This window comes from Seriola aureovittata, chromosome 17, assembly GCF_021018895.1.
Source record: "Seriola aureovittata isolate HTS-2021-v1 ecotype China chromosome 17, ASM2101889v1, whole genome shotgun sequence".
Classification (NCBI taxonomy): Eukaryota; Metazoa; Chordata; class Actinopteri; order Carangiformes; family Carangidae; genus Seriola; species Seriola aureovittata.
In genome coordinates this window covers 11,970,243-11,990,873 of record NC_079380.1, presented here as the reverse complement: position 1 = coordinate 11,990,873, position 20,631 = coordinate 11,970,243, and the positions used below count along the sequence as shown (strand labels likewise).

At 40.9% G+C, this 20,631-nt stretch overlaps 1 protein-coding gene across 1 annotated transcript; it reads right to left on the bottom strand.

The window, feature by feature from the left end:
- Nucleotides 1–7,004: 7,004 nt before the first annotated feature.
- hs3st3b1a (heparan sulfate (glucosamine) 3-O-sulfotransferase 3B1a) lies at nt 7,005–19,202 on the bottom strand. The gene is made up of 2 exons (XM_056400539.1): nt 18,335–19,202; nt 7,005–8,761 (listed from the first exon to the last, which is right to left on the bottom strand). Exons 1-2 carry the CDS (start codon nt 18,829–18,831, stop codon nt 8,143–8,145), a joined length of 1,116 nt encoding a protein of 371 aa, XP_056256514.1. The 5' UTR covers nt 18,832–19,202; the 3' UTR covers nt 7,005–8,142.
- Between the last annotated feature and the right edge of the window lie 1,429 nt (nt 19,203–20,631).

Here is a 20,631-nt window from a genome sequence, read left to right as displayed (position 1 = left end):
ATGGGCTGAACCAGAGGCAGAAAGAATGGGAGCATCTTGATAGTGCACCTCGTTACTCCAAACACTTTGACTTTGCACAGCTCTGTACATACTGGAGATATTAGTGATCATCCAGCAGCAGCATCCCTGTTTGACATTATACAGAGTTCCTCTATGTAGTGTACCAGTGGCTGCTTGGTTGTGAAGCTATGACAGAGCAGCTTCATTGTGCCGCGAGGAAGGAAAGAGAAGATCAGAGGAGGTTGTGCAATGGTTCCTCCGCATAACTTCCACCAGCTGGTGTACACCCACAGAATGGAAAAAACTGGGCTTTGGGGTTCAGCCTGTTGTCTCACAGTGTAACTTAATGGAAGTCATCAAAGGGAAAGAGCAGCAGAGAGTAAGGTTTTGAATGAATTAAAGGATAATTGCTAGGGTTTTAGATGTGGTATGATGAAGCGCAGGGTTGGATATGGAGGGAAAGAGGAAGAAGAGTGGGAGGATACTAAGCAGATTCCTGGTAGTTTTGGTGGATCTTTGTGTGGGGGGGGACTTGATTTGGGATACATTCTTTGGCAGCTCCACTGTTTGGTTGAATTAATGATTAGTTTGCAGATGAACCATCAGCGCCTGTTTCTCTGATATCTACTGGCATATTTTAATTTCCTGCCTGTTTTGTGTCGACGCAACAACTTGTCTCAAATGAGCAAATATAGCAGCAGAAAAAGAAATGGGAGCTTGTCATCTCAGTGACAATGATTGACAAGCACTTCCCTGATACCATGGCAACACAAGGAATTCTACTCAATGGAGCCCATGACGAATCAAGACCTTGATATTCCCTGCTTTCCTACTGAGGGCAGCAGGCGGAGAGAGCGCAAGAACAGAGCTTATTCTGATCAGGAATGGTTTGAAAGCTTTCTATATGAAATTAAATTTGATAGTATGGATTTCATCCTCACTGGGAACTGATTTGAAGCTCACTATTAAGAATGATTAGTGGCTGTATCAATGTAAAGAAAAGTGGTTTCACAGAAGGCTGTCAGTACTGTGTATCATTTTGGTAAATGCTGCAATTTTTCTTTAACCCTTTGTCATATGTAACGCCTGATGAAGAGTGTGTTGGGTTTGCAATGAATTGGGCAACGTTGAGATCATAAATAGCACTGCATTAGTGTTGCTACAAGCACTGATGGGGAGAAAAATAAAATATAATCCATGGAGTCAGTTGATCTGTCAATTTATTGAATTATTTTGCTCATTCAGGAAAATGGACAATGCAAAAAACATTAAAAGAAAAAAAAAAAAGATTTCAGATTTGGAGTGCTAAGCCCAATTCAGGATATGAAGTACTGCCGCAAGGTGCTAAAACTCCTGTATAAGTATGTAAGCATTTCTTGTAACCTCATACCAAAGTCGATGATTTTTTTAAAATGTGTTTTTGGTTAGATACCTGAAATAAGGTAACACACTCAATATATTTACATATTTTATTTTATAAAAAGAAAAAAGGTGGTTGGCGAGACTACGGGGGTTGTGAGGGCCATTAAACATCATGACATCAAACATGGAAACCAATCTTCTCACCAGTCTGCCTTTACAACCTCGTTGTGTTTATACTTTGTGGTTTAGTTCGTTTATAGCCTAATTTTCTCATTAGCTTCTTGCCTCTGGTGATTGTATTTAGGCTTCAAAAATCCGAAAAGTGGTGTTCACTTGTGAAGGTTATCGTGCTGAACAAAACGTGTAAGTATGACAAACTTTTCTTTGTAACAGAGCATTTTCTGCAACGGCGAGAAGTTAATGGAAAAATTCTCATTGGCTTTTTTTCGAAGGAACCAGGGTGATGCTTCCGGGTTGGCTTACAAAAATACATCATTCCTGCAGCACTCTGTTTCTGGTGAGACTAATAATACTCATAACATAGGATGCAGGCCATCTATCATCACTGCTGAACCTGTTGTGAAAGTTTGCATCTGTTTTTTTTTTTTTTTTTTTTGCTCTGCCTGCTTCTGTGAGGCTTTATTGGACAATAAAAAACTGGCCCAGCTACCCACTACTGTCATCCTGGATGCAGCCTTAAGCACCTGACAGCTGAGAATAAGACAATCAACTGTTTGACTAATAGATTGAGTTCGCCCCCTGTGGCATCCATCATTGACAGAAAAATATTAAAAGAATATGAAATATCATATTCTTGTTGACACACCAAGCACAAACTTGTGGCCTACTGAAAATAAGCACCAGGAATCAAAAATACTCAAGGCGAGATAAGTGACGTGTTTGTATGGATGGAAGATAAACAGAGTCTGGTGGAGGGAGCGTCTTGGGAAATTCCCTGCTCCACTCTGGCATTGCTTTAATTTCCGTTTAATCCCAGGAGCAGGAGTTTAACGAACCAATTAATTGCGAAATCAGATTAAATCCCTGAAAGCCTTGAAATTATCTCTGTGTGAAATGTTTCTCCGATGCTCAAGGCACACATTTTATTGTCCCTAGTTAATTTTTATTGTAAGATCTCTATGATAACTCTCTGTCTCTGTCCGTTGGTTTTATCCTTGTCCACAGTCATAATGAAATATGTTCCACAACATAACTTTATTAAATGTTACATGTTAAATGATACAACGTGGGCTTGTCTCTGCCATGGCCAGAAGGACCTGTCCTGTATTCTAAAGCACTGTTTTAAAAATATCCTTATCTTTGACACACATACGTATGTACAGAAAAATGTAACTGTCTGATCCTGGGGCCAGCTCAGACAGCACTATACCTTCCACTCCAGATTAGCACCAGCTAAAAGGGCACAGATCCTCCTGCCTGGGCCTCTGTGGAGGTTGCAGACAGACAACAGACCATGCAACAGACAGCCCAGTCAGTAATCCCACTGAGGGTCCCACAAAACCCTACTCCTTCCAGGTCCAAATCTTGGATTATGGAGGTGACATTGGTCCTTAGAGAGTAGGGGCTACACACACTTCATTTCAGAGAAAGCAGGATAAGCCTGGAAAAGCACTCAGATGTCTGAGCTGGGTTGGGTCACAGGTGGTACAGCCTGAGCACCTACTGCTGCTTTTCTCCTGCTCATCCCATGTAAAAGATGTAGTTTAATGGAAATAAGAGCATACATAAAATGCTTTAAAACAATTTGTTGAATTGGATAAGACCAAGCAAGCCACTTACACTTTTTAATATGTTTTGGCAACACCATGTTCAGATATTTTCTGCCACAATTTCAAAGTCGGAATGGTTTTGCAATCAGGGACTGAATGAATGGCTATGCTGAGGTAGAGTGATAAAGTCATTACAATGGCATGCCACAGGGATTTGAAGAGGACTGGTCTGGGCTAATGGAGAGTCCAGAGTGGTACCAGGCTGGCGGGCGACTGCAACAAATAGAGCTGTGAGACCACAGAACATCAACAACATTAACGACAGAACTGCCTGTATTGGTTTGAGAGCATTTCTCCCTTTCTCCAGGGAATCTCTGGTTACAGCATGTGGATTTCACCAGTGGTGATGCAACTCTGTCTTCACAACATCACAGTATCTGTTTGTTCTCTGAACAATATGGACTGATAAGATTTTATGAGTATACAAGTAAATATTTGCTTAATTAGAATAATTGACAAAGAAAGGACTTCAAAGCTCAAATCAACAGCCACATTGAGTGCCATATGTGAAGTCTAATAATCTCTTTGGACAATGCCTGAAGCTCCGGCCCTTTGAGGAGACTGGTAAAATCAGCTGATCTGCAAAAGATTAATGGTTTAAAGACAAAACCAATAAAATGAAGACATTTACAAGTGGCATCATAATACCAACAGTTTGAAACACTGATAAACATGAAGCAAAGCTATGTTAATGCTTGAAGGCTAATTAGAGTCAAGGCAATTACCAAAGCAAAAATATGATTAAAAGGAGGTCTGAGGACTCTACCCATCTCCTTCAGCCCTTAATTAGCTAAAAATATGCCACAGATCAAGAACACTGTGAAAACATGTTAAGAGAGAGACTGTTAGATTGATCACACTTACACCTGTAGTGTCGAAGGACAAGGTTTTGACAACTCAAACTGTAAATAATCAAAGTAAGGCAAATTTGATGGGATTACAATGTTTTTTTTTATGTGCTTTATTATTTAATTTATTACTACTACCAGTACAGAAGAAGAATGATCACTTGAAAATTGGAAATGGAAATTCAGTTTTACACTGAATTATCTTTTTTATATACTGAGCCATGATATCTGTGACAGAAAATAAAACATTTGGTTAAATAGATTTTTGTACTAAATCACATTTGGATGGGAACAGCTCTGCTGCGTTTGAACAGATGCCTGTGAAATCTGCCTCATTATTTCAAGAACAACATGTTGGGAAGTGTTTACTTACGCTATCTATTTATGAAAAGTTGTTTTCAGATGCAACAGAGCATTCACAGCCCTGGATCCTGCCAATGAGGAGCTGATGTACAGTAGCAACATATCATAATCTGACAGCAGCACTTAGATTTGACTTGACAAGCCCAAGGTGTGGGTTTGTTGTGCACAGTTTAGAAAAACATCTGCTTCCTCTTCAAACATAATTTCTCACCCATGTTTTATGTGAAGTTATGTAAGTCAAGTTGGTCCTGCTTAACTCTAAGAAGCCCTTCTGGAAGAGGGATTAGATTTGGATTAGCTATGTCAGCACATACATGTCAGCTGCTAGTCTACTGTCTCAGATTAATGCTTGCCCTTGCTATCGGATTAGGATTAGGGTTTGGACAATGCAGAATAAAAGATTAAGGTCCAGAAAGGAAGGCAATTGTCTTATTAACCTCTGAAACAAGGTTTGCGTGGGAATGATTATCTGCTTGTTCTTTTCATTCTGATTTCTGTGCTCTGTAGATTTTATGTTAGTTTTGTCATAGATGTCAGGCTGTCACTAGCTTGGAGATTCTTACCTCCAGCATTTAAAGAGGCTTCAGCTGCGTCGCAACTGTTGGGGACACTGGGAATGGTGGCATCATTTTTTGCATTTCTCTGAGTTACTGAGAGATTATTTGAACTAGACCAACCAGACTTTTATGTATTACACCTATCTGCTAATTACCCATACCATTTAAAGATGGTTACATATGCCATATTATTCACAATATTTACTTGAATGGAAGAAGATTTCAGATGTTGCAACTGACTTCAAGCTGACAAAACCTGACAAAAACTATTTAATACCCAGAAGATGCATTAAGAAACTAACATGACTCATTTGATACTCTCTGCAGGATTCAACAAATCAGCTTTCAGTCAGTGAGGTTGTATCAACAGCGTCTGTTTAAAAGTACTGTATGTATTGGAATCCTCAACTTATTTTTTTGGCTGGTTTGGGAGGTTTACACTGATTAAACTTTGTAGACTACACTATACACCTGAGATGTTTTTCTTTCATTTTCGTTAGCTGTTCCATCTATCCCTAATGTGACATAAATGCTAAATTGTTGTAAATGGTGATTTGGGAGAACCTGACTAAATTCCCGAATCGCTGGTTTGACAGGACTCAGCCCACAACTGAGTGAAAAGCAGAGGGGATGAATGGCTCGTAATCATTTCTGCAGGCAAACATATTTAAATCCATCTGCATGACTGACATCTTGGCAGAATACAAAGACTTTTCACTGAAATTGTAATGAGGCTACAGTTCATCCTGCTGCCTGCACCTAAACCCCACATTTCTGTACATCTGCTCTCTAAACTAAACAGTCTGCTGTTGTATGATGTTTTGTTTTCTTTCACTTTTATTCAGCAGCTCTGATTCTATTCCCCAGTGGAGGCTGCCAAGTGGATGTGTGAAGTTGCTTGATGGTCAGGGCTGCCAGGTGTCTATATCCTTGTCTTCCCAACCTTCAAACAACAGAAGCCTCCATTACAACAGCCTGGAGGGATGTGTGCTAACAGCAATTCCCCAGTTGGGAGCCTAGCAATTACAGCACCCCTCCTCTATCCCTGTAATTGCAAAGGGAGTTTCTTCCTGAGTGATCAGACTGCCAGCCTGCCACCAGGGAGACTGGCTTCATCACCTCTGGCAGCCCCAGGTAAATGAGGGTGTTTTGCTGGAGAGTTAAATAAAGGTTGTTCATTAATAGAGTAAGGTGATTTATATCTCGCTTGATCCGTAACCTTTGCTATGCGGTTATCTGTGCCGCATGATGGATGCGACAAGTTGCTTAAGGCAAGTGCATAGACAACCTGTGGTGTCTCGATAAAATATGACAGAGCATATTGAGGATATTTCTGGAATATAAAAAACGTGCAAATATGAACAGACTTTAATCCTGCAGCTGATGATTATATCAGGTCTTGGCTCAAAAGAAAAAAAAAAAAGTACCTCATGTTCACATCCACATGAACACATTTAAACAGTGGCTTGAAACATGACCCCACTGCATATTGTGCAGTGAGGGGTGTTAAGTGTTACCCAGGGACAAAAAAGGAATTCCAGCATTTTTCATAATGTCATTTCTCCTCCACATGAGAAACCTGACTCTGTTATGTGTTTGTGGGGGTCATGGCAACAAAACCCCTCTCACTGGTGGCAATGGGAGGCTGAGACAGCTAAAAGTAGTTAACTGCACTGCGCTAATTAGCCCGTTAGCACAATAATGTGCAAGATGGCGAATTAGACACAGCAGTACACCTTTGCCTGCAGGGATCCAGAAATCGATACAGGTGAGGTGGGGGTAGTGCATTAAAGAGTAAGACAAGTTCAACACATACAGAAGGTAAGATGATGAATCCCATTTTTTTTCTTTAACAATACAATAAATATAGAAAGATGACAGAGATTGCATTATATGATTTTGGTAAAACATATTTATTTCTTACTTCATAAAAATGACATGACTGCACCTTTTTAATCCATTTCTCAGTCAAAGCTGTCATTTACATATTTATAAAGCAATGTTTACAGCAAAATAGTGCCTCTACAACAATGGGGGTCGCAGTACATCATTATGAAATGTCTGTTAAAATGCTGAGGAATGTGTTTTTAAAAAAAAAGAAAAAAAAAAAAAGGTTGAATAAAACTCAACCCTATGTGAAACTTAAATACTGGCTGAAGTTGGGTTGGTTTTTATCTTCTTCAGCTATCACGGAAAGTAGAATTAAAAGTATTCAAAGAGATGCTTATTTTTATGTGGCATTGACTCTGTCAACTGATGTATCATGGGTAAGGGCATCATTAACACATCTAGTATCACCTGTGGTAAAAGCAGCTGTACAGAGTGAGCCATATGTGCTATTTTAGTACACATCAGTGAATGTGTCTGCATCAAAAGAATCATTTTGTTTTTTGGAGAAAGGAATAAATGATGAGGCAACATGAAGCCTGTGCAGCAGATTTTTGAAAAAAAGGGATAAAAACATCCAAAATGTATCGTGACAGGGGTCTCCATTCGATCCTGATCAAAATTCTTTTGTAGAAACTGTAAATAGTGGTTAAGTCAAAACATTGCAGTGGGAATTTTATATTATTATATTAACCTGAAGTTGGCTCAAGGGTCAACCATAAACTTACTGCCATTAATGGATCCGTGTTTTATTACAGTGCTTGAGAGATCACGGCAGTGCCATCACTCAGGTCTAACTGACATGATTAGAAGCTATTACTGTATTGATCCACCTGGCAAGTGGCACTGGATCAGCTGAGGCCTGTATCGACCTGACTAAGTGGGTCCATAGACCTCCGAGGGTCAGGCGAATGTTAAGGGGATATTACCAGTTGTTTGTGAAGTTGGATGTCGCTCAGTTTAAGGTGAAGCAAAAGTGGCATTTGGAGAAGTAAAAGAAAAAAAGGGGGTTTTCCACATGAAGCCAAAATTATGATTGAAAAAAGGACACTGACCCCTGCTTGTAATACCCGTAAAAACATTGTGCTTTTATAAAAATGTTTATGTATGTAATGAGAATTAAAACTGGACAAAAAGTGTGTGGTGGATCATGAATAAACCTGGTTAGGCAGCTTAGTGAGTTAATATAACAATAAATTATCATAAAATAGACTTCTGAACTTTTTACATATCCACCATACTGTACATACACTGTATAACAATATCTCCAGAATGGGAAAAAAAAAACAAAACAGACAAGAGACCAGCATGAGTCTGTCATCATAAATTTTCATCTCAGTCCCAGCCAAAGTCATGACCAGTCATCTGGTAAAACTTGCTATTAAAGGGTTTATAGAAGTCCCTTAGCCTCTGCACCACCTCTGGGTCAATGTTAGGATGGGTTCTGCCTTTGGTTTTGCCCAGGCAGTGTGGCTTGCTGTTCCCTTCGGGTCTCTTAAGGCAGGGGAAGCCCTTCGCTGGGTTAAAGTGGAAATGTTTCTCTGTGACCACCCTCCTGAGCCTGAGAAAGTCCTGGACGCGAGCCATCTCACCTGCAGGATCGCTAATCAAACGCTCTCCGCTGACAAACAGCAGCTGCTCCATGGGGAAGAACTGGAGCCAACGCTCAAGGTGCTTGGCATACATGCCGATTTGGACAGCGCTCCACGTGGTGTCGATCAGGCCCGCCGACATGTTCTTAAAGGTCAGGTTCTCAAAAGAGGGGATGTCTGGCTTCTTGGAGCGGGTCTGGGTGTAGTCTGAGATGGCTCGTGTGACAGGATCCCGTACTACTACAATCAGCTTTGTGTCTTTAGACATGGTGTAGATTCGAGCAGGGACCTCCTTGGTGACATAGTAGCTGGGGGTCTTCTCCATGGTCAGCTGGCCCTCTGATGACTTGGGCATCAATTCCCTGCAAAGGACATACACACTGGTTTATATTAGCACCACAGGCTCTGTATGGCACAAAAAAGAACTGTACCATCATATTCTGCTCTTTGTAATGCCACCGGTTTCTAAAGCCAACAACTTACAAAAGCTCCCATAAAGGAAGAAGAGATTAACTCTGACACAGTCTCTCTGAGGTGGATTTAAATATACTGTCAGACAAGAGGTAGTCAATCATCATCAAGAGGACAATTGCAGAGATCATGAGCAATGTTCACAACGTCTGTGAATGTACCTAAAGTGACAGGGACTGGTAGGTAGAGCAGAAGAGCTGTCAATCATTGTGTGATTGTATGTGAAGACAATACACAGTTCCTGACGTACTAAATACAAACTCTAAAGGAAGACATTCATTTCCTCCTGCTCCATTTAATCTACTTTAAGACCTCAATCCTCTTTCAGAAAGCCGCAATCTTCACATTGAAATATTTCACACCTTCGTTTACAATATACAATAGATGGTTTAACTCTGAATAGGCAGCATTATGCTTTTTAATGTCATGCCAATACATATGACTGTGACTGCACCTTTCTCCCCCATATTTGTCAGTAATTTTTTGTGTAAAAGGGAAGATTTGGAGAGTCCTTGCATTCCTTAGGAGAAAATGCAAAGCTTTGGTGCGGTCTATTCCCTTAACTGCATATTCTTCTTGACCCTGGATGGCTCTGGTTGATCATAATATAGCCTGTTAACTGCAGCCCTGACTGGATAATGGCTAAAGTGAGCCAAGGGGGATTAAGACTAAGCCAAACACGCTAGAGCATTAGAGGCTGGTTGACTGCCTTGTTGGCTGGCTGGGTGGCTCGCTTGTCTCTGGAGTGAGAGGGAGAGGGGAAGAGATACTGTACGTGGCCACAACGATCAGAGTTGGTGATAAGTGGTTAATCTGAGGAGGAACACAAGAAAAGTTGCGTCTGGACACAATAACGCTAACTCAAGTACAGTTCAGCGCAAACCCAATATAATATGTTCAATTTTGTGTTGAGACTACATCAGAGAGATGTTCATTCAACTGCAGACAACACTTTATGGGGAGGAGTTTGAGGCGTTGTTGCATCAGAGTGCATTTGATAGAAAAATACTTGTCATCCAACCACCCGAACAACACAATGTCATCTAACTTCAATAACACCACTCAATAAACTACAGACTTGTATCGACTGTTCTTAGTGTCATCAAAATTGAATATGTTAAACCATATAATGGCAACCTGTAATGGAGGGTTATTGTACTTGCATTTGTTCATACATGTTTAATAGTTAAATAGTTAAACTCTTCACCAGATGTGAAAACTTCCCTAGTATGAAAACTACTGTATGTGTAACTGGTTGTTAAATATGTAAAAAAAGACTTCAAGGATTTCTTATGCACGAGCTTAGGAGAGGAGCTCAGTGTCTTGAATGCAAAAGCAGTCAGCAGATATCGCTTATTATGCTGTATGATATCGCTTATTATGCTGTATGATATCGCTTATACTGCTGTATGTGAGCCATGATAGGATGTCACATGTTCACAAGCATCCTCTCCCGACATACCTCATGCGGGTTTACGCCAGTCAAAATGTAAATCATCCGTTATTACAGTATTTTGGTAATATTCTCATGTTTTGATAGTGAGCAGTTGATCTAAATCGAACAACAGGAAAAGCAGAGGAGCCATGTCATTAAAGTGATTACCATAATTTCCAACCATCTGTTGGTGCAAGCACAAAGAGCTTCAATATTCCTCTCCAACCCCAGCAGCTTTCATCTTACAAATTTATGTGGTGGAAACGAGCAGAAAATGGTCTGCAAGATTTGGCCGTGCAGAGCGCTAGGAAAAAGCTTTAGTAATTGTGGGAAAAGTAGGCATCACACCTACCTTTTTAGTGGCATACAAACACACAATGTGTCTGCTTTCTTATGCAATTTTCATCACCTATTGTCACCTGCTTTTTCCTTCCTCTATATGGAGGCCCTGGGTCTTACACATTTATTCCACTTTTCTCTCCCTAAGAGCCTTAGCCACCATTGTATCGGGTGGAAAAACCACAAACCTAATGAAGGTAATAGGTAGGAGAGACACAAACAACTCTATCAGAAACCCCCTGCAATTATCTACTGCATCTCTTGGATACACACAAGCAACGCTGTAGGCCTTTCTCTGGGCCTCGGGGGACACAAAAACTTACTACCAATCAAACTTTCCACTTAGTCCCTGAGCAAAACAATCTGTGTAGGAAATACATGCATTATTCATCTTAGCCGAGACAGAGCAGGGAAGAACATCTCTGAATGAGCGGCGGCAAGTGAGAGAGTTGCCTTAAGGGGGGGGCAGATGTAGCAAGCTTTCACAATTTGTTCTGCTTAATAAACAATGTCGCCTGGAACCAATAGGTTTCAGTGCATCCTCATCTATCAATCAGCCATGCAACGGCATCATCACTCAGCTTCAAGACAACAGAAAAAAAGCTAGTCCACTCTTGTAGAACTGAGCCACAACACAACACGCTGACTTTTGCCCCCTTCATGAATTTTGCATGTTTCTGTTTGATTTAATGAAGCTATTTAAAAAAAAAAAAAAAAAAAAAAAAAAAAAAAACACTGCTTCATTCGTATTTTCAAGGTTGCAAAGCAAAGAGTCAAAGCTTGGAAGAATTGCTATCATCAACTGATGCTGGCACTTACACATAAACAATCCTCTGCCCTCTAACCTGTCCTGTAAACTCGCAGGACAATGGCACGGCTTGAAAGATAACAGAGGAAGGTGGTTAAGAGAATGAAATAAAGCACGAGAGGTCGGAGTGGGAGGAGTAAACAGAGGATTAGATGAAATCAGGTGTGCTGTTGGAGGATGGGGGGGGGGGGGGGGGGGATGGGGGGGGGGGGGGGGGGCTGCAAAGGTCGACCCTTCTGCCCCTGAAGCCAAAATTTGAAGTTTCAAGTTCGCTGCCCCATCAGATGTTGTGTCTGCATTTTTCTGCAGCAGTAGCACAAGATAATTCACGCCTCTACTTCAACCCGACAGACAGATATTAATCCAGGAGCAGTGTGTTGTGTAATTTTTGTTGTGTTTTTGTCAGCTGGGGCAGTCAGGTGTGTCCATTACTGTGAACTGGCTGCTGGGGAGACGGTGTTTGAAAGCTGGTGCATTGTTTACATTGACTACTCTCAGGAAGCAGGTTCAAAGGTAGGAATTTACAACGCTGCTGCTGTTTTGTGTGGCTGCTGGATGATGCCCTCGGTAATGAGTAAGTAAGGAACAAGTACAGTGCAGAAAACTCCAACAAGTCCTGCATTTCTTTTTTTCGTATCCTGCAGTGTTCTGCTTGACTGACTCTAATTGGCATCTATATTTCAGCTCCTCAGACCCCTGTGACAAGGGACTGCTCCAGAAAAAAACCTCAGCATTATCTAATGTCATGATGGGTTCTAATCTTACGCTGCAGCTCTGAGAGGGGTTGAGCTACTGTGGGAATCGTTCCTCTTCTCAAAGACAGGATGAGAGGTGGTGGTATGCAGCCACTTAGAATAATCAGACCAATTTACTGTGGAGACGAGTTCCAGATAGATATCAAAGAGAAGAGGCAACTTTAGGGAAGGTGTTCTCTCTGGCCATTGCGGCTCATCTTATCGTGCGTGTGAAAGTTGTCGTCATCATGCTTAACACTCAGGACATTGAACAGCACTCGCTGTCTGCACAACAATGAGAATGGCTTTTTGCCATCCTCCGTTATTACTGTCAGTATGCAGAACTCAAGGCCACCTGGCTGTCTGATGGAGACAGGCCGATTTTGAAGAGAGGCAGAGGGGGAGTAACAGTGAGTGTGTGAGCCATTCTGGCTTCCTTCACACAACTGTCAGCCTTGTATTAACACATAACAACTCTGTCAGTCGGTTGTTTATAGAACTAGAGAGCACTTTTTATCAGGGCAGTGGTATTGGAAAAATGTAAACCAGTCACACTGATCATTGATCACATTCCAGGTAAGAGTGATTATGAACAGTCATCAGGATCAGCAGTATCATTAAATGTGTGTATGGCTATATGGCTTTCAGCTGCTGTGTTAATAAATAACTATAGTCTGAGAAACTTTGGAAAAATTGAGAGAAATGGAACAAATATGTGAATTTCACTGTGAAGAGGTTTGTTTTGTTTTTTTGCTCTGATTGTCTTTTGGATGACAGTTCAGGGGGATAATAAATAGGTGTTATGGTAGGTAGGAAATGTAGGTTACTTACAGAGCCAGAGGTTGAAACCCTAGCCAACAGTGAAGCGCTTACACCATCTAACTTAAAGGGGAACTCGGCTGATTTTTTACATAAGAGTCTCTTTACAGGTATTGGTATTTTACTCTAGAGCTAGTTGCACAAGAGCTGATGAATTGCCTCAAGTGATGTAGCTTGAGTCAGTGTTGGATGAGGCTGAAGACTTTGAAAATGAAAGAAATCTGGGGGGAATTGTTTCCAAAACTGTCCATCAAGAGTCCGGTGGTTTTATAGGACTGCAATGCTGAACTAGTGGAGTACTGTGTTAACAAGCAGCATCATTAACCTGAACTCAGAAAATGACAGATCCAACAAGAACATCACAAAGCACAAAGGAAATTATCAATAGGTGTGACAAAGTGACTTGAGAGAAAAGCTGAGAGAAACCTCCAAGCAGCAAAGCACCTATAATACTATACACCAGTGATGATGACGACTTGGTCAAACAAGGATGAAGACACTAACTGGCATAATCAAGTGAGCTTCAGAACAGTTTCTTGAAAAACTAGGTGGAGGAATCCTGAATAAACAAAAGAACAAAAACAGCCCGCAGAAAGAAACTGAAAGAAACAGCTTATAGCCAAGAGAAACAAGAATGCAGATGATGTGTTCATGTCACCACACACGGTTTTATTTAACAAAACATAACATGTAAGAATAAATACTGTAATAACATTCAATTTTTGGTATATTCTGGCACAAATACAAGCATCAATGTCAGGCTAATATATTAGCACAGAGACAAAATACTTGTGCTGTATTGACACATAGACTAAATGCAATATTGTGTTTGTCCGCCAAAGTGCTTTCTCTGACATAAAAACCAGCTTATACTGTTCAGCTCTTGGGTGTATTTGAAATGTTTTCACGTAAATGAATATGGAGATAATTTACATTGTTAAAATACGCAATTATGATGTCATGATATCAAAAGGATAAGGAAATTCTTTGCAGTTAATGTATGTCTCCAACTCTTGTAGTGGTAGTGGTAAAATTAGGTAATTCCCCACAGACAAATGCTGGTCTGAGAGGATCAGCACAAGCAAACAAGACTTCAAAGAAGCAAAACAAAGATGGCTGAGGCAGATTGGCGCTTTCTAGAGTTGCTCTGACTTGCTGTCAGGGAGTCTCTGCAGCTGAGGGAAAGACAGAGGCAGGAAACAACACATTTCTCTCTGAAGATACCATGAGAGAGAGATGAGGAAGTCAACAACTCGAGGGGATAAAATGGAGTGAACTTGCTTTGTTTCAGTGTTTTCAAAGTGCTGTAATAAGTGCTGCGGTTTGACAAATTGCCTCAAGCAAACTCCCCGGGGGTTGCTGCAGCAAATTAAATCTTCAATCTCCAGATTGGGGAGGGGAGTTGCACATTAACAGTATTGACAATCTAGTGGACTTATTAGAGGAATGCTAGCGTCATTTTTAGCCTATCAGAAGAAAAAAACAAATACTGATTTGCTTTGTGCAGGACATGTCGTTTTTAAGGAGCAAAGTTTTATGGTTTGTGGAAAACTTTTAGTAATGTTTGAAGTAACAGCTAGCATGTGTTACGTCTTTCTTTGCAGCATCTCATTATCAATGCACTTTCCTCGTCTTGTCCTGTCAATGTGCTGACACATTAGTTTAAGATGGGAGATACCTATATTGAAAGCTCTCTTACTTACACCAATCCCCCTGTGTCCTTGCAATGAGCTAAAAGTGTTGAGTAAGCAAGAAGCCACCAGTGGACTCAAATGAACCTACTCTTGGGAAATGCAACTTTTCCACACACAGAAGTCAACTTTTCAGGCTAGAAAGCTTAAGTGTTGTGTTTGAGTCTTTTCTTGGGCAAGTTCCAATGAATGCTCTTTCTGATGAACTCCTGCTGGGCTTCGTCAAAGGGCACTTTCACCCTTCTGAGCACATTTGCATACAAAGTGAAGGCAGAGAAAACATGTTTCACACTAATTGTCTGCTCTTTTATTGTCGGGGTTAATGCAGACCTCAGGGGTTCTCCAGCATCCCCTTTCATTGAGCTCCATAATACTGTTGCGCTTTCTAAAGGCTCACTTTAAATTTACTGCCCTCTATCTGCCACTGCCCTGCATCTAAGCTTCCCTGGGGCTCTGAGGAGGATTATGCCGTCTTCTCTGACACCCTTAGTTAGTTAGTAAGAAGGCCGCTCATTGTTCTATATGTGGATCCTCAAGAGGAAAAACACCATTTCAATAATGAAGTCACATCTACCGTGCAGAACTCAGAGGATCTTGATTTGAGCGTGCGTTCAGTAAATGAGCAGTTAACCTGCCACAAAACAACATATAGCAGGAAGTTAGATTATGCTGGTATTAAATAAAAGGAGGGGCCAAGGAGGAAGCTGTTCCCACGGCTTTTGGTAGTTGCCTCCTGTGCTCTGTGTGAGTAAGTGTACACAATTGTCTGCCTGCGTCTCTTATTCTGCCTATGAGTGAAAACGTGCTGCATTGTGGTTGGTGTCCTGCTGTGCGGGGGGCCTCTCCTCTATGCGGGGCTCCAGCTAAGACGGACACAGCAGACCTCCAGCAGGATGGACACACCAATCACAGCAGATAAATGGTGTGGGCACAACTCAATGCCACCACAGGAACTGATAAGCCCACCCAGGGGACTGCTCCTCTCTCCAAACTACTGCTCACCATTAGTCTGGGGCAATGAAGTGAAACATATGGGCAAACAAATGACAGACATCTTCGCCAGTAAGACCTTCGCCTTCGCCTCTAAGACTTATTTCTGATCAAATAGTGCAGGGGGCTGCATGATGAAATCTTTCAACAGGCCTTAAACTGGTGTGCCAAACAGCAAAGACATCATATAAAAACACTCATTTATGAAGCCGATAATTCAGGAAAGGACTGTGTGGAAATACTCATTCGTGTAGCAACGATGTGCTCCACCACCGCTAAGCTACCCTGGGCTTTTTTTCTCAGCTTCTCTAAATGATCATTAAGGGTCGACTCGATGTCGTGGCGCTCTGCTGTATGGGGTCAATCTGTGGCTCAGCGCTCTCACTGTGACAACTCAAGCCAAGTTGTTTTAATTAGCCAGATCACCTTTCTGGGAGAAAAAGCCTTCATTATACATGTCTCAAGATGAAACGGTTACCCACATCCCCTGGCTGTGTGCTTGCTATGCAGCTGCCACTGTGAACGAGAAGCTGGCATGTCTCAATTATATACAACTGCTTCTTTGACTACATGCAAAAAGTAATTTGCTTTATGCATCTTTAATGAGAGCTTCTCCTTTAGACATTACTCATTCTTCACATGCGTTGCCTACTCATGCATCACTTGTGGATTGTGAAAAAAGTGAAGACTTAACTCAATAAGTAAAAAAAAAAAAAAAAAAGCCTGGGGGCGATTTCAATTTGTTCTTGTTCAGTCTGTAGAGATGGACAAAAGGCAGCTCTTCACAGACTGATCATCCAAAAATGCCCCAAACCTGTCCGGAAATTCTTAAAGGAGTTTAAGCGAGAAGTCCTTTGAACAATGCTTCGCTTCCCCTATTGTAGCTTTACGGAGCCAGCTTTGAAACAGTGTGTAGATCCTTTGACATTTCCTGTTAATCCCTCGGCTCAGTCAAATGGACACTTGAAACAGCAGTATCTCTTATTAACAATGTGGCTGCTCGGATGTAAAGCATTCAATGCCAAACCCTTTCCGGGAACATTTTGGGATATGTAAAAGATCAATCGTTTCTGTGAATGTAGAGTGTTACTGGTTTATTTCCAATAAAAGGAGCAAGTTGTGCAACTGTGCAGCTGAGTCAATAGTAAAGAGTTTGCATATTGAGGTGTGAGTTAGGCTATGGTGCAAGGACAACAGTCGCCAAGACAGAATATACAATAAAAACGTTACATTGTGCAGTGCTGAAGGTGCAAACAGCTTCATATCCCTGATGTCTGCTTTTGACATTGATATCTTTTGGATTGAGGATCAAAACAAATTACTGCCACTGAATCAATACTGAGCAACTCATAATCTTGAATCGTGCCCCTGCTCTGTTCAAGAATGACGGCATGATGTAACTTGCTGACTCCTAACCATAAACTAAAGGCAGTTTATTTGAACTGCATTCAGAATTCAGGTCAAATCTAAATGGAAGTTCTACCTTATCTTTTACCACCTGATGCCACCCTCCTGTCCTTGTTAGGGAGCCACAGTAAGTCCAGATCCAAGGACAGACGTATAAGAATTCCAGGAACACTGGGTGAAGGTTATGCAAACAAGCAGAAAATCGATTGTGCTTTGTAAATGAACATGACTGAGAAGAGTTGCCTAAAATGTCAAACTGAAAGTTTTATTCTCAGTAGAAAACTGTGTTCTGCTGCATTTGAGTGCTACTGACATTTCACCTACAGTTGTTAAAACTTTGAGGTTCATCATCTGGATGCTGAAGTGGCTGGGTCCTGCATCAGCAGTTTGTAGGCTGTTTTACATAACACTGTCACCTGAGGTCACACTTATCACCTCATCAGAAGTGTTTTACTGTGGATGAGAGTCTGTTTCATTTCTATAAATACCAATATACAGTACCTACAGTGAGTTTACTGTGAATTTAGATTTAACGTGAAAAATGAAGGTAATAAACAACTTACTGTGAACATCTTTAGTATCCAGTTTACTAAAGACAGTAACATAGAGGAACAAAAGTGACCCTCAGTTTGCCCTCCATTTATAAATAGACACAGATTAACATAAATGCACTGATGATCAAATCTTAATGTACTGTTCATTCAGAATAGAGTGACCTCTTAAAACTGAAAAAATATACCAGCAGGATTGTGTGACTTGATTTTGTTAGTAAAAAAAAAACTGTCTTAAATTGTTTTGTTATTTCTAGTGCTGCAGATAATGTGCAGCTAAACGACTTGTGTAGCAATGCAAATATATAAGATTGCATGAGGATAGATCGACTTTTAGAGGGGCAACGTCTGTTCAAAATGTATTTATATTATTTGCCACAGCCAGTGATTTAGATTCCTTTTTTTTATTTTGCCCATTATAGATACCCCAGCACTGTCTTGTGGTTTAATTATATGATACAAAGTATAAAAGTTGCTTGAACTGGACTGGGTGTGGATGTAAATGAACATTTTTGAGCCTTCACAACTACCATGATTGTGCAGAGCACTATAGGCGCGTGAATGCCGTACATAAAAAGCCCATGGTTAAATGAAAAATGTGAAAATAAAGCATGGTTGTCAGTATACATTTCATTTTCTCTCTGTCTTTCTGGTTTAACTTAACAGATCACTAATACCAGTGCTATGTACCTGTACCACTCCAGTCCCTTGTCGTAGTTGCGGTCGAAGAAGTGTGGCTCGGCTCCCACCGCCCTGATGTCTGGATGCAGGCGCAGAAACTCCAGCAGCGCCCGGGTCCCTCCTTTCTTCACCCCGATGATTATCGCCTGGGGCAACTTTTTACTTTCCGACTCATTGAGGAAACCTGACATGGCATTATCATCCAGCGCCTTCGCCTCGCCTCTAATTTCATCCCACTCTTCTCCTCTGCTGTCCACATCGTTTTCGTTATTCAGTAAGTCCCTGGACGCCCCTAGAGAGGACTCCTGATGATTGTCAACTTCTGCGTCGTTCTCGTGCCTGTTCACCGAGCCGTACGCCAGGTTCGGCATGGTTGAGCAGTAGCCAACACAACAATAAATCATGTACACCCAAAGGGACAGCATTATGAAGAACACGAAGAGTTTGTTTTTCACGTGGGATGATGGCACAACATGTAGACTGTGTAAAATCGGACTATATTCCATAGGACCGCCGTGAAAAAGTTATATTCCAGTTAACAGGCATTTTGGCGAAGGCGCCTCACTCCTCTGCCATGGCTCAGACACAAACATAAATTATACCCAGTATGCCAACTGATGTTGGATTGTAGGGCGCGCGTCCACCTTCTGTTTCACGACCAGTTCTGCCAGAAGAATAGGATGAATAGTTTTATTCTCAACAAAAACAAATATCAGAAGAAAATAATGTGATCATTTAAAAAAGATTCTCAAAACATTAAATGAAAATATCGCCAGGTGAGCGACACGCGCGTCAGGGACTGACTTGGTCTCCCATCACTTGCTCTCAGTGTGTGAGCGCTCACACAGCAGCACCTAGTTATCTACACCAGGCAGCAGCGTCAAGACAGACAGAACACGCGGAACTTGCTTCCGGTAAGAACTTTCAAAGTAAACCGGTTGTCAAACAAGTGGAAAAGTAATCAAGCGTTTAAAAGATATATCTATGTTTCAGGTTTCGTAATGGAATATATCGGTTATCGTGTTTTATAAACACGTTTAATTGATAGTGTTTTCATGTCCATATGTGCCTAATTACGACCATGATGTCACTCTAGCCACAGATTGACAGCAGACAATGACAGCTATCATATGCAAAGTTTCTCAATAAAGTAAATTGAGCATAACCGCTCGTGACTAATTTGTAGTTATAATATACTGTATGCTCCATCAGGGAGACAACTACACGTGTTGTAGATTTTCTTCTGTCATGATTCCATTTAAAACCTTCGACAAGATTTCTTTCTATTTTTTGCATTTAATTAAAATTTTACCCTGCGCAAAATAGCCTATTCCCTCTCTTCTTTCTTTACTTTGAAATATGTAAAAGTTTCCGGTCTTTTTCTGTCTCTCCTTTTAGACATTGACGCAGCTCTCCTCGTCTCAGCCTGGAGGACGGATGACTGCCAGTGGATCTGAACAATCCCCGCAGCTTGAATAGATTACAACCACTAATGACAAACACTGGATGGCATTACAATCTGAGTTATAAACATTAGAGCAGCAGCACAGGTGAGGAAAAAGCATTTTCTTATTATAGCACAACTATAAGGCTGGTGGAAATTTAAGAACTTGAAATCAATCATTCAGTCAGTCTCCCCTCATTTTATAATGCACAAGTTCAGTCTGCACTCTTCAGGCTGTTTCACATTAACCTCCAACTCATTTAAAGCCAGTTAGTTTCTCTTTGTTGACAGAGCTGTCAAGTAATTTGGGCTGGATAACAGGCTACAATCTTACGTTCTGGATTTTGGTGGAAATTTGAATCACAAATTTTGCCTTTAAAAGCCTCAGCACGCTTTTAAAAATAGAAGCGAAAAGAAAAAGTATGTATCATTCTCGAATTTGCTTGACATTTTTCACCGATTCCTGATTCTTCACAGGCACAAAAGTAGGGGCCTTAAATCATAAGTGGATCACACAAATCATGATAAACTCTACAATCAACACATATTAACAAATTTTCAGTGTGATTTTTAAATGGCGACTGATTATATGCATGTTTTACCTGCGTAGATAGAAACATCAGATTTATTATGACTTTATAACCCCAGACACCAGCAGACAAACAAGTGACACAACTGAAAGTATATGTCATGGATCAGCTGTTTCTTTAACAACTTCACACTTTTCCTGGTATTGTGTGTCAAATGGTTGAGTGAGTCAGAGTTAATTGGCATCATAATCCTCCCTAATTGCCCTCGTAATCATTCCAAACAATGTGAACATGCAGTTCTACATAAACAAATCTTATGAGCACATTTTATG